Below are 14,836 nucleotides of genomic sequence, written 5' to 3'. Positions count from 1 at the left end.
TGTGACCAATAGAATTTCTTTTTCCTGCCCAACATTACACTGGAATTAATGATTTTGTCTTAATTCACATTACTGGGAGAATACAGAATTGAAATAATGAATACACAGGATAAACAGTTTTCCTGCTAGTCATCTGTTTACGTAGCGTCAGCACATAGATATTTAAAAATTTCCCAATAATGCAGACAGAAAGGGCTGCTTCAGTCAAACTGGAATAAATGTAGTGAATGAGGCAGGAATCAATCCACTGAACTGTAAGGATAAATAAATATACTTTGAATGCTATCATACTTGCTGTTCATCTTCTGACAGTTCAGTAGGCAGAAACCTAGGAAAAAAATCTCATTACTATTCTGAATATGTACTTCTATATGGACACTGCATGTATGTCATAAACAAACAAACAAACAAAACTCTCAGATATTTAAATTATCAACAAAATGAGCTTTGTTTAAATTCAGTTTAGTTTAATGAGGAGCAGCTGAGGTCACTGGGCCTGTTCAGCCTGGAGAAGAGGAGGCTGAGGGGGGACCTCATCGCAGACTACAACTTCCTCACGAGGGGGAGTGGAGAGGCAGGCGACCTATTCTCTGTTATCACCAGTGACAGGACCCGTGGGAACAGTGTTAAGCTGAGGCAGGGGAAGTTTAGGCTAGACATCAGGAAGAGGTTCTTCACCGAAAGGGTGGTTGCACACTGGAACAGGCTCCCCAGTGAAGCAGTCACTGCACCAAGCCTGTCTGAATTTAAGAAGAGATTGGACTGTGCGCTTAGTCACATGGTCTAAACTTTTGGGCAGACCTGTGCGGTGCCAGGAGTTGGACTTGATGATCCTTATGGGTCCCTTCCAACTCGGGATATTCTATGATTCTATGATTCTAGTTTTTAATTATTCAGATGGGAAAAAAATCCCAGATAAATCTATACAATGTGGTTTTTATAGTTTAGATTTCTTAATAAAGAAACTATATCCAGGTGATTATTCAAATAATGACTGCTTACCTCTTGAACACATGGTTTTAAATACTCAAAGAGGAAGAGGGTAATGCTATGATGGACGTCATGGTATATGAAAATAAAATTGAAAGTCTCGTGGTTTATTGTTCACATGGGAAGACTGTGTACCTGAAAACTCTTCTCCAACCCTAATTTAGATATCATTAAAATTACTCATTAATGAAAAGAGTTATTTTGGAAAAATAAGCTCAGAAAGTATGAAAATATGAGAAATAAAGTGTAAGATCTTAGTTCTGATGTCGTGTGAATGCATCTACTTTGTACAGTTAGCATGTCTGGTATTTAAGTAGTTTGACGGATGTTAACATTACCTCCCTGGCGAGTCGCCATTCTCATCAAACAAGATCATGTCCCCAGAGACCCCAGTAAAGTTGGTCTTCATGAGGGACTCCAGGAGCTTCCGGCCATCAATGGGCTTCATGGCGTCGCAGAGGCCTACATAGCCCGGACACAGCGACAGCTGCATGTTGTGGAGGCCGTATGCCATTGAGTATATCGCATTGATTACAAAGCCCATCTTGGAGTCCTGAACGTGCTGCGTCCTCAGAGTCATCTGGCCTGTCGGGGAACATCAGAAAGCAGGTGTTTAGTGCACAGGGTTGAAATACAATCAGCTCCTTAGACATCTGTTGATGCTATTCATAGTGGAAAAAGTCTTCTTAAGCAGCTCATAGTGGGTGCTGTTCTCAGTATGTGCACTGACCATGTTTTTTTGTTTGTTTGTTTTTTGTTTGTTTGTTTAAAAAAAAAAAAAGAGGAAAAAAGGAACTAATGAACAGGTTCCCTTTATATGTTTTATTATCCAGCTGATGCCGTTCTTTGTGCAACTCCACAGCGTCTTCAAAGCAACTCCAAAGCGTCTGTCACTAACTATAACATAAACCTTCTGTGATTCCAGGAACTTCTCCCAGACTTCAGAAATCTCTCTAAAGCCTCAGAAATCTTTTTGTGAATACTGGAGGTAGAAATGCTAACATGGGTTATATCCAGTAGTGGCCTTGAAGACAATACTTTTATTTCAGAGATATGGGAACCAATCCTGTGTGAACAAAGTGACTTGGCACAATTTCTTTACTGTATCAAAAGATTGCCACGCTAATAACTCTCCTATCTCTATGTCTTTTGCCCCCCTCCATTTGCAAAGTGAGGATAATGACGCAATGCAGATGAATGCATTAAAATGTCCATGAAGAGTTTGATGATGTGCCTAGTTGATGACTCTTAAGTGAGAGAATTGCTGTCTGCTTAAGACAGAATTGGTAACCATACTTTTTTGGCTTTTAATATATAATGTCTGGATTTCTATTTCCTGCTTAAGCTTCTGTAAGATGTACAATAAAAAATCCTCTCAGCAGCACAGCAGCACCCTGAAGGGTGTTTTTTTTTTTTTTTTTTTAAGTGCAGTGTTATTAATGACTTATTCACCCTGTTGGCAGCACCAGCCCAGATAAGGCAGAGTAGGCTGGAGGTTTTCTGTCTCACATGTCATCAGCAAATCTGCCAGCTGCACTTCAGCCACCAGATCTTTAACACGGGGGTGGGGACAAGAGTCAGAGACAAAACAACTTCATCAATAGTGCTGGGAATTTGTCAGGCACCTGGAAAGATTTGGCTCTGAAGGGAGGACTTGCAAAGAGCTCTTCAGTGTCTGTTTTAGAATATTTGCTCTTCTTTTATCAGTCGAGCAGCTGTCCCCAGGGAGCCCTGTGTGTGGGCAGCCAGGAGCAAAGGGAATACAAATAACCCTCTCTGTCCACTGTATGAGTTTCCCTCCCAAAGAGTCACTGGCAAGCGGCAGGGATGGAGCTTACACATGCCCATGTGAGCTGCAGGAGCTGCACATGTGAGAAGCAAGATATGTCATGAAAAGATGATGTAAAGACAATTGTTTCTTGAAAGAAATGAAGACTAATATATGGCTTTGTGGGTGGCACACATCTACTGTACCATTATCCACCCCAAAGACAAGCATCTGATCTGATGTCTAGGCACTTTCTGTGGATATGAACAAGGCTCTCCAGCAAGTGCCTGATACCATCATAAAATAGGTGCATCTACATTTTGATGGTGAATAATAACATCACAATGCAGTTCCAACTACTGAAAAAAATTTGGAGTACTGAAAACATCAGGAGTAGTAAGAAAGATTCATTCTTTGTATTGAAAATCATTGCGCAGAGGTCCCTTCTCTCCTTCTACTTCATGCTGGAACTGGCACTCCCAGTTCCAGTTCTAGTCAGCCTCAGGAGCAGTATTAATATTTCAGATAGTTAAGTGATATGAGCTTGAAGCATCTGTAATGGAACTAAAACTTGGAAACAACATGCAGTGTTGCTTGTTTCTTCTGTTCTACCAAGGTATTGCTTTTTCCTAATTAAAAATAATAGGCATAAAAACTGCAACAGTGGAGTACATGTAAAACCCATACTAATTGAAATTAAGTGGAAAATTGAACAAGCACATTACATTGCAATACACAAAACTTGTTTTAACCAATTATTCACCCTCAAAATTAACAGCTCACAAACCATGTAGTTAATTATAGTAGCCCTTAGAATGAATCAGATTTGCATCAGCAATAGTATTTATTATGAAACAATATTTCAGCTGCTTTATTGCATATGATTGTTTAAAATTTAATAACTAAATTTTTACAGTAGCACTCTCCACTGGGCTTTGTGCTTCAATTTTATTGAATTATTATTCTGACTTTCTTTAAACATTGAATCTCATTCAGTTCACCTGATAATTTGTAATGAGGCTGCTTAGCTCTTCGTAGAGGCTGCTAGCAATTGTCAATGGAGTTGTGAGGGAATTAGCTGTTTTAGAGAATTTTAATATACTTCCTGCAGCTGCAGAACATTTTACTGAGATGTTATCTGGCCCATTTTGCTACATAGGGGCATATCCAACCTGCCATGTCTGACTGCCAGCTTACATGACCTCAACACTCTGTAGTTAAGGTGAACATCTCAAAAAATGAGACAATATTTTTTTTCTTTTTAACGTACTGTAATAGAGTCTTCAAAAATGCCAATATTAACAACAGCAGCAATAACAAAAATTAAGTCTGAAAGTGATTTTCAACTCCTGCTTCACAAAGTATTTAAGCATGTCAGACTAGAAGCATATACATAACCCTACTGATATCAGTGATCCTATTAGTGGTTTTAATACAAGTCTGAATACACAAGTTAAGAGCTGGCCTCTCAGCCAGATAAATAAATAAATAAATAAATAAATAAATAAATAAATAAATAAATAAGTCTGACTCTACAGAAAGTACGATTTAGGTAGCCTTAAATGCACTATTCACTTAAGTGTTATTTTCCTCTATCTTCACTGGAACTCAAACATTCTTAAATTTATTGATGAGTGCTATCTTCAGTCAAGAGCCTTTCTTGATGCAGGGTCATCATGAGATTGAGAGGTGGCACTGATGAATTTAATGATGATGACGCTAGTGATGTTCAACAGTATTGACTGCACTGATTAAATTTTTAATCAAGAAAAATGTAAAATTCTAATAGAAGTTGAGGAGTTCCTAAGAATAAGAGGACAGGGAATAAATATCCACCCACTGAAACTCATATGCATGCTCTTAATACCCATAGTAGAATTTTTCGATCACAGTCAAAACAAAATCTATAAAAGATCTTTTTTGCTCTGTCTTGTAAATTCCCATATGAGACAAATTTGTAAAAAAGGAAATTAAAAATTTTTGCATTCCTATGGGCTGTGAAAAGCTAATGTGATGCCACTGAACTTTGGCACGGACAGATAAACAGGCCATATCGAGGTGAATGTTTTAGTTCAGTTCAGGAGTGGGCTTTCAAAGTCAATCTCCAAATCATTTCTGCTCACTGTACTTTGATTTGCATTGAGTGTCACAGTCTCAGAGAAGTGTACTAAATTTCTTTCAAATTAAACTCAACTGAATGAAGTGCTCCAAGAGAGCACCTGATGTACCACAGCTGCAGGTGGGCATTCAAACCATACGACCAGGCTAGTGTCAGTTTGGAGCAAAATTCCCCCAAGCTATGAATCCTGCTTGGCTCCCAGCATTTGAGAACAAACTCAGCACCTCTCCCAGGAGCAGTGCAGAGGCAGCAAGTGCATGGGCCAAGTACAAAGCTGAGCTTTGTAGGTCTCCAGTGGATACCTATTGCAATTTTGACAGGCTGAAGTACCTATTCTGTGGCTAAAGTGTTTTTTTTTTCTTTTTTTGAGATGTAGCTTACCTTCCCATAAATATCATTTGAAATAATATCAAACTATTTATGAGACTATGCTGTACTTGGTGATTATGTCTACAGGATTATAGAAAGTGATCTGTACTGCAGTACATTAAAACCAATAAATATTAACTCTGTGTCATGCTAATTACTGCAGAAATAAAAAAATCTCGCCTCCTGCAATTAGGAGGTACAAGGCAGTGGAAGAATGCAGTGTGAATCAAATCATACTGAACCTTAATGAAGAAACTGGGATAACACTTGTAACACAGAATGACCACATTTGGTGGAATTATCTGAGAAAAAAAAAAAAGAAAAAAAAGAAATCTCAGTGGTTAATGCACATGAGCAGATCTCTGTTTATTCCTTAGTCTTTCTTGCCTGAGACATTTTGGAAATAAATAAGGGCTTATCCTATTACTTTCCAAGCTGTGAGATCATGAGGATTTGGATTCTGGATCCGAAGTCACACAGCCATTTCTGTCTAAAAAATACTACGGAGAAACACCCTGTACCTTCTTTGTCAAATCAGACAACCCACCCATCCTTCAGTTTCCCATCCAATATTTCTTTTCTACTACATTTTATTTGCCATTTTTCCTTAGACTGTATATTCCTCAGGAAGAGGACTACTTTTTATCATATTCTGCCTTTCCTGCGCCTAATGCAATGGGGCTTATTACTGGCTGGAGTTTTTAGGTGCTACTGTACTGTCTCTGAAAAGTAAAATTATCCTTGATTAATTAAAAAAAAATTAAGTAAAAAAAAAATATGTAAAAAAAAATAAATCTATAGATCATTTAGAAATCTCTTGTTATGTAATCAAATCACATACAAGATTCAGGGGAGCCTTTCCAATATGGGTAAATGAATTAAACCCCAACTTAAAAATTTGCTGCCTTTGGAATGTGTGGTTAAATATATGTTTTTTTTTCTTCTTTCCCCATGTAAATATGCATTCTGCATTCCTGGACGTATCTGTATCTGTCCCTAGGTTTATCACAGGACTGTGACTTCACCAAAGGTGAAGAGTGGTTTTATGAGTTGTGCACATCCAGAGCATCACAGCCTGCACCTTTTCTGCCCACACTGCTGGGAGAGACCCAGTTTAGGACGCTCCAACAATATCACAACGGAGGATAAATGCAGGGCAATCACACACGGTGCTACTCAGCGAAGGCAAGCTTGGGTGTGAGCACTTCAGAGTTGTTGAGGCACCCTGATAGGGTGAACGTGGGAGCTTGTACAGGGCACTGGGCAGGACTGGCTCCGAAAGCAGCCTCGAACCCCTTCAGCAGAGGTTGCCCAGCACCTTGTCCAGATTTGTTCCTTAAACTTGTCACGTCTCCAAAACGCAAACACGTAGATGACGGAAGAGAAACGTGTTCTTTCACCAAGAAAAGTGAGTCCAGCTGGCAACGGCTCGTGTCTTGGATCCATTTAAAACCAATTAGTGTTCTTATGGGCGCGGAGCCACGAAAGCACTTTAGGGCTCTCGCAGTCCCGCTTCTGCTCCAGCGCGGCCGCCGCACGCCCAAGGCTCCTGCCGGCCTGGCTGCGGCCGCCGGACTGTGGCTCCACCTGCTGGGCACGGCAAAATAAAATAAAATAAACGGCCCTTGCAGGAAATTCTGAAATTTCACAGTTGTTTCCTGTACTTGCAATGCAAGTTTTTGGAAAATATTCATCGAATTCTAGAATCACAGTATGGCTTGGGTTGGAAGGGACCTTAAAGATCATCTAATTCCAACCTCCTTGCCATTATTCTTCAATAAAATTCATCACTGTTCTTTTTTTTTTTCATGTTTGTTTCATGTTTTCATGTTTTCATTTCTCGTCACTTTTTTTTTTTTTTTTTTTTTAACTAACTCTGACTTTTTACTCCCAAGGACGATAAGATACTATTTTGTCTATTCTTCTCTTTGCCAGCTGGTGACAGCTGGAAGCCTCACCAACTTGGGTGCTGAAGACTGCAAAGCTACCATTGTTCAATACGTTTTTCCTGTTCTCTAACTTTTCTAAAGTTGAAAATACTTTGCAGTTAGAAGAATGGAGAAAAGGTAAAAAAAAGAGTGAAAATATTTGAAATTCCCAGAAGCCCTCTTTGTATTTCTTCATACAAGAAGCAAGTGAAACAAATGTGAGATAGATAGAATGTGAGAATATTTTTTTACAACATGCAGAGCAAGTTGCCTTTTTTTTTTTTTTTTTTTGCTATGCAGTGACTTCAAGATTGAAATAAAGGGAAGTGGGTTGTGCTTATTTTTCCTTTAATTTTTTCAATGATCAAAATGTTGTTTATGATAAAGTCTTAGAGAACATCACAGAAGAAACAAGAACTATAACTTACAGTCTCAAACTATCCCATGATGTTTCCTTATGACTAATTTACAAATTAGTTTCCATATATGTCATTAAAGATTTCATTGAATCTTTAGGCAAATTTTGTTTTCAGATACAACAAACATACAGAGATGAATACTAGTTTTGCTAGCAAATATGTCCTACCTCCATTTTCTGCTAGCAGCAGTAGAAGCAGTAGAAGTTCAAGCCCACCAGTGAGACCTTTTTCTTTTAATTTCCCCTTTGCTTTAGTGAATAACTCTAACAAAAATCATTAACATCCTGACCTTTGTAGCCAAGATATGGCAGGGACAGTCTGTTGTCTATTAAGGTTCAGGACTTTTTAGGTCTGCAATGGGTCCATTGTGCTCCTTGGGAACACATCAGATTCTGCCCCTGGAGCTGCAAATTCTGGATTTGCTTGTCATCCCAGAAATACACATCACCTCAGTGAAGAAATGACTGTAGTCTGTGAAATGGAGGAAAGGCTGTATAAGTGAACCAAGGTAAAGCACAGTATTCATACCTAATCAAGTTATCTTTGTTTAAAGAGAAAGAAAAAGACTGAGTTGGAAACGTTTCCAAAATCTGTCATCACAGCTTTTTGTTAATGCAATGTGGAAGAAAAAATAAAACTCAGTTCTCTATTATTTGTAAGGTCACAGGTGTATTTTTTCTGCTAAAAATCAAATGTAACAGTTTACTTATTTTTTCATTTCACTAATTTAATTTCCTACAGGCTCTTTGCTTCATGAACGAATATATTTTTCATTTCTACAGGAAATTTCATCTAGTTTAAATGTCCTTTTCCATTCAAAATGAATACAAAACCTCAAGATTGTATTATATCTTTTCTGAAAAGGAAATTCTGAGAAAAAATAGAGATTTGGCAACGCTGGAAATGTCATTTTGATGTTGAGGCAAAAAAAGCAATACACAGTAACAAACAACACAGCAACACAGACTGAAACAATGTGAAAGCAAATTATAAATTTGAAACAAAACACTTCAGAGTTACTGAAATAACAAAATAGTACTAATAAAAAAAAAGACCCATTTCAACGTTTTTCTGTTAGAGTGTGTGTCATTGAGTCAACATGCTGGTATGGAATGTTTCAGATTTGACGAGCGAATATCTTCTAGTTAAGTCCACTTACCAAATCATAGAACTGTATAATCATTCAGGTTGGAAAATACCTCTCTAAGATCATCTACTCCAACCTCTAACCTAGTACTAACGTCCACCACTAAAAAATGCTACCAAGTTCTACATCTACACCTTTATTGAAGACCTCCAGGGATGGTGACTCAACCACACCCATGGGCAGCCTGTTCCAATGATGCACAATGATGCCCTTTCAGTAAAGAAATTTCTCCTAACGTCCAACCTAAACCTCCACTGGTGCAACTTGGGGACATTTCCCCTCATCCTATCACTCAGTGATTGCAAAATGTTTTTGATCAGCCCAAAATATTTTTTTTTTCACTGTCCAAAAATGCAGAGGGAACTTCCAGAAGATGTTTTTAACATGCTTAGTTGACTTTTGTGTCTTACTTCTTCTTAAGTCTACAAAAGCAAGATGTATTCAGGGCTCTCACAGCTCTGCCTAGAGGTTGACCTGCATCCTTGGGTGCTTGCATACTAGTGAAAGTCTGAGTTCTGTTGTCAAGTTCAGTAACATCAGAGAAAAGGGTAACAGTGATCATAAGTCTCAGAAGAAGGTAAATAAATAGATATCCATTACCTCACACCATTTTCTTAGGAATAATATTATTATTCCACCTTCTACGGAATTCAATTTCTTTGATCATAAATTGCAATGAAATACGACTGCTACAGAAGCAAGAGCACATTAAAAGTGGGTCTAAAACTTTCTGCACTTGCAAACATGCTTGTGTGAAGTATTTGAATCTATGTAGGAAGCTGAATTGTTGTGAGAAGAGAGTGATGGGAATTACTCTAATTCATCCTTCTAATAGGAAACATCTGTAATCTGGATACATCTAATTACAATTTGCATTTATTCTTAAGGCTAAAGAGACATGGTCTACCAGTACAATTGTATTAATATCTTCTAGGTAGTTTTCAGGATTTAGAAAAGCAGTGAGAAAAGGAATGGTAGCATAAAGGATATAACCACAGTTGAATGGTATATCGTCAAAGGATCCTAATGTATGGAAGGAGGAAGGCAGGGATGGATTTTGGAGGAGTTTGTGGAATTCGATAATAGTAAAGGGAAGACTGCAGTTATTCAAGGGTTTTAGTTGCAGGGGTGTTAAAATCAGGTTCAATGTATATATAAAAAAAAAAGTCTTTCAAATAGGTGTAACAGAATACATAGTAGTCATCAGTGCCATACTGCTTCTTTCTCTGAGTGAATCAAAAAATAGTGACATGTCTGTGTGGGCTCCTGGATCAGATTATGTCAGACTTCTGGAAAATTCAGAACTGAATCTATGCCTTGCAGCTAATCCGCCTTTGGGAATTTCTGGACCTGAAACAGCATTACTGTAAAAGTAGTGTTAAACAATATTTGAGCTTCAAATCCGAAATGTTGGCCATAAAGATGAGGCTTGGATCATCTTCCAGCTTGCAAGTGCCCAAACATGATACATCATATATCAAGTAACAAACTAAGTGAGAGACAGGATGCACTCAGGAGAATTAAAATGTCCTTTAATTCACTGTTAAAAAAATACAAATAAATTTTAACTTAATTTGTTTTGATTTGTTTTCACTAGAAATCAAAAGATAAAAGTGTGGGAATGCCACATGTTTGGGGAATATGGGGTTTAAATGTGACACATCCATTGAAATATGGAAAACAAGCCATCCACTCTGACAGGACTTACTTTTTTATCAGCTGGGGTTTGACTAAACCAATTTTGGCATTTGAGTTTAAATTTAACAAACAGATTATTATCCTGTTGCAGTACAAAGACTAGACATTTATGCGTGATTCCTAAATTCTATCTGGAAATACGATAGGGCCATTTGTTTTACCAAGTTCCTTTTCAGCTGAAGCTCTAGGATTTTCTGTGGGTTGTTTTGACCTCATTAGAAGTAGCTGGAGCTGGACAATATTGAGCAAACAAGCAGATATTTTTCACACTTATACTTTTTGTGCTTTTCTGTACATTTAGCCACAAAACTTTTCTCACATTTATCCCAGATCTCCCTTTCTGCAAATAAACTCTTTCACTCTTAATCCTATTATTAATTGCTTGGAGAATTATGGCAATAATTCTCCCATGTGCATTTTAGTACACTTGAAAAAAATTGTTTTTATCTCACAGAAGCCACATGGTTAAATCAAAAAGGGATGAATTGACTTGCTTCACCTTGCATTCAAGATGCTGCTGCAAGTCTCATTTTCCCTGCATATTTCTTTATGTTCTTCTTCCCTATAATACCTGCCACTGGCTCCTTGCTCCCCAGCACGTCAGATATAAGTTGCTTTCCTCATTTTCTGTGCCCTCTGTGTCCTGTCTATAGTAGATCTCTGACTGATTAACTCAGCTTCTGTCATTTACCTTTGTGTTTTCTCCCTTGCTGCTTTGAACCACAGTATTTAATGTCAGGACCTGCTGTAAACACCTGCAAAAATGGTCCATCACCTTTCTTCAGATTCTTGTTTCTATGATGCCTTTACACGAGGCTATGAGTATTTCTGAAGTCCGTAACCTCTGCTGGTCAAACCAAGATGTTACAATGCTTCATCAGCATTAGCCTCTATTACTTCTATCTTCCTTGTCTTAGACCATAGATAATTGGGATAAGTATTCTGGTTTTGCTCTGTGTTTAAGTAACACTTTTAAAAATGATGTTCCATCTATGCCTCTGGCTTTTAGGAACTATAAGAAAAAGAAAATAACTTAGAAGCAGAGGCAAGAGGATTCATTTAACAGACAGGTAGATGTAATAAATATGCTTTTGCTCCTGGTGACTTTGAAGGCTTGACTTTTTCCACTAATGTCAGTTGAGCCAGAGTTTAATGTACTTTCCTTACATTTTGTTTTCTTTCTATTCTGTGTTAAGATGCATTTGTAAAACACCCTCACCAGGAGAAAAATTCGAGCTTTGATGGGAAGAGTTGCCTGCGAGCATGCAAGTGCATACACACCCAGTCTCTAAAGGTGCAAAGACGATTGATAACAAAGGATTGGATTAACCTTTTATGACCTGAAGACAGTCATTGAGTAGAGTTACTCATCTGGTTCAAGTTGCACACCTATTCACAAACTTCACTGAGTCGTGGCATTAGATAATAAAAAAAGATATCTGTCTGGTGCCAGAGGGGAAGCCAAATCCAATTCTTGTAAAATCCCTACTGTTTTGAGGCCATTACACATCTTCTGTTCAAGATGCATTATAAATTCTTTGCTCCGACTCTTGGTGTCTGGAGGTGGCTTGTAGCACCTGTCCTGTGGCATGGAACTGATTACACTGAAAATCAACTCAAATAAGCCTGCAAACTTCTCACTTTCTGTAGTACTCCAGCTGGGCAGAAAATCAATGTGCTTAGTGACAGCAGTGACACCCATTTGGATTAGGTCAGTTCAAATCTGCAAATGAAAAGCGTTCTTGATGCTAATATTTTTACCTCATTGTGAACTAAATGTAGGTGAAGGGATGGATACCTTTTAGAATTTGATAGAAATGAATGAATAAAAAATGCTTTGGGATTGTTTTCTCATATTCTTTCTATATGGCTGATTTCACAATCTTATTTTACATATCTTATTAAACTGCCTCTTCATTTCATAATAATACCTGTGTGTATTTTCTTGCTGTTTAAATAAGTTGTTGATATTATTAACAATTTTTTTCAAGATATTGCAACCAGATGATGTAGAATAATTCATTTTTTCCCTCCAAATTAATGGTTATTGTTTTCTATATAGATGTCATCATTTAATAATGACCTCATCTATCAACCTTATATCTTTTTATCATTATCCCAAGAAGTAATAAATGGCTTGCCTTTTGATGCAGAGATAGATTTTTATTTGTCTCCAGCATTCCTCTATAAGCTCAACGTCTTTGGGATCCTGAGAAACTCCTTAGCCTGTTTGTTTGTTTGTCTGTTTTTAATATGGAGCTGCTGGAGAAGAAAATGTATTTATCAAGGTAAACTAAAGGGCACATTCCTGTTTTCTTATCAGGATAAATCTGAGACAATACTAACATATACATCATCATGCAGAAGCTCTCAGGACAGCCTACAAAATGCTTGTGACCATGGAGGGCAAGCCTGAAGTGGGGGAATTCCAGACTCAAAACTAGGCATGGTTAAAGTTAGGAAATCAAATATGAATTTAGGAAATGATATATATGATTTTAAAAGCCATGGGGAACATAGGAAATGAAGTAGAACTAAAAGCTACCATGACAAGTCTCAAAAATTCAAGCTAATTTGGAGGTTAAACTCCCAACATCAAATCTCTCCTGAAAGCAATTCACAGAGAATACATTTGTGACTTACCTGCTGATAAATCCACCAAGTGATAAGGCTGTATATTACTAACTGCAATATTTCTTCACTTTATTGCACACCCTTGCCTAGTTTGGGGGCTATTGTGAAAAAAACAGCATTGGTGTCTTAGCACTTATTAAGCAAATGAATGACATGAAATAAATCTGCATGTAATTATATTGGGTTTATGTGGCAGTTTTTTGGCGGGGGTCTGCAAGGAGTGGGTAGCATCTGTGAGCAGAGCCCAACCAGCAGCTGCCCCAGGTCAAATCAGCCAGCTCCAGATGGCTCCAAAAGGGACCCACTGCTGGCCAGAGCTGAGCCATGAGCAATGCCGGTTGGGCCTCTGGGAGAGCAGAGTTAAGGAAGGGGAAAAAAAATCCTGCTGTGCTACAGCAGCTGGGAGAGAGGGGTGAGAGCTGAGAGAGAAGCAGCCCTGCAGCCCCCAAGGTGAGTGCAGCAGGAGGGCAGGAGGTGCTCCAGGCACGCAGCACAAGTTCCCCTGCGGCCCGTGGAGAGGCCCCTGGTGGAGCAGGCTGTCCCCCTGCAGCCCACGGGTCCCACACGGAGCAGATCTCCACGCTGCAGCCCGTGGAGGAGCCCCCGGTGGAGCAGGTGGATGTGGCCTGGAGGAGGCTGCGGCCCATGGAGAGCCCCCGCAGGAGCAGGCCCCGGGCCGGAGCTGCAGCCCGTGGAGAGGAGCCCACGCAGGAGCAGGGGGTCTGGGGGGAGCTGCCGCCCGTGGGGGACCCGTGCTGGAGCAGTTTGCTCCTGGGGGATGGACCCCGTGGTACGGAGCCGTGTGGGAGCAGTTCTGGAAGAGCTGCGGCCTGTGGGCAGCCCCCCAGGCTCAGTTCGGGAAGGACGGCATCCCGTGGGAGGGACCCCACGGGGAGCAGGGGCAGAGAGGGACCGTGAAGGAGCGGCGGAGATGAAGCCTCAGGGACTGACCGCAGCCCCCATTCCCCTGCACCACTGAAGGGGAGGAGGTGGAAGAGAGTGGATGAGGGGGGGAAGGTGTTTGTAGGTGGTTTTTTTTTTTTTTTTCACTGCTCTGTTAGTAGTTGGCAATAAATTATATTAATCTCTCTGCATTGAGTCTGTTTTGCCAGTGATAGTGACTGGTCTTCCAGTCCTTATCTCAGCCCCATGAGTTTTTTTCCTTGTATTTTCCCTGTGTTTCTGAGGAGAAGGAGTGAGAGAAAAGCATGAGTGAGCTTAAGATGCCCATCAGTTGTTAAAAAACAACAGTCATTGAATATCCTTTCCAGGAATTTTGACCAATGATCTAGATCAAAATCAGAATGGTAAAACTGAGTAATGTGATGATCAACAATTCTCTGTGTGAAAACCCTGATTAAATGGACAGTTTTAATGATAAGACTCATTGATTGCCGTGGAGTAGTGTCCTTAATCTGGGGAATTCCACAACTGAATTAACATTTTTCTGCCCTACAGCAATGAGAAAGAATTAAAGCTATTATAATCTTTATTTCTCTCTCTCTCTCTTTTTTTTTTTTTCCTTTTACTATAGTTATCATGGCCTAGCAGTGAATATGACAATAAAGCTGAAGAAAAAGTAATTAGAACAATATATTTGGAAAAGTAGTTTTTTTTCTTTTTTTTCTTTTTTTTTTCCTCTGATCATGATTTGCAAATCAGCACAGTGTGATTCTTACACATTTATTTGTGTGTTTGAAACTCATGGACTCTAGGAATCTCGTTGAGCTGTGGCTCATTTAGGATTTCTTTGTGGGAAACCTT

General features: G+C 39.1%; 1 protein-coding gene across 8 annotated transcripts in view; it reads right to left on the bottom strand.

Annotated features, from left to right (window-relative positions):
* Positions 1-14,836, bottom strand: part of GRM5 (glutamate metabotropic receptor 5) — a 289,524-nt gene that overhangs the window by 53,331 nt on the left and 221,357 nt on the right. For all 8 annotated transcript variants that reach the window (XM_080567411.1, XM_080567412.1, XM_080567416.1 and 5 more), the window contains one exon: positions 1,329-1,575. In XM_080567411.1, coding sequence (XP_080423537.1) covers positions 1,329-1,575 — 247 coding nt within the window. The remainder of the gene's footprint in view (positions 1-1,328; positions 1,576-14,836) is intronic.

This window comes from Anser brachyrhynchus (assembly GCF_964034855.1).
Source record: "Anser brachyrhynchus genome assembly, chromosome: 1".
Lineage (NCBI taxonomy): Eukaryota > Metazoa > Chordata > Aves > Anseriformes > Anatidae > Anser > Anser brachyrhynchus.
This window is presented reverse-complemented; position numbering and strand designations above follow the sequence as displayed.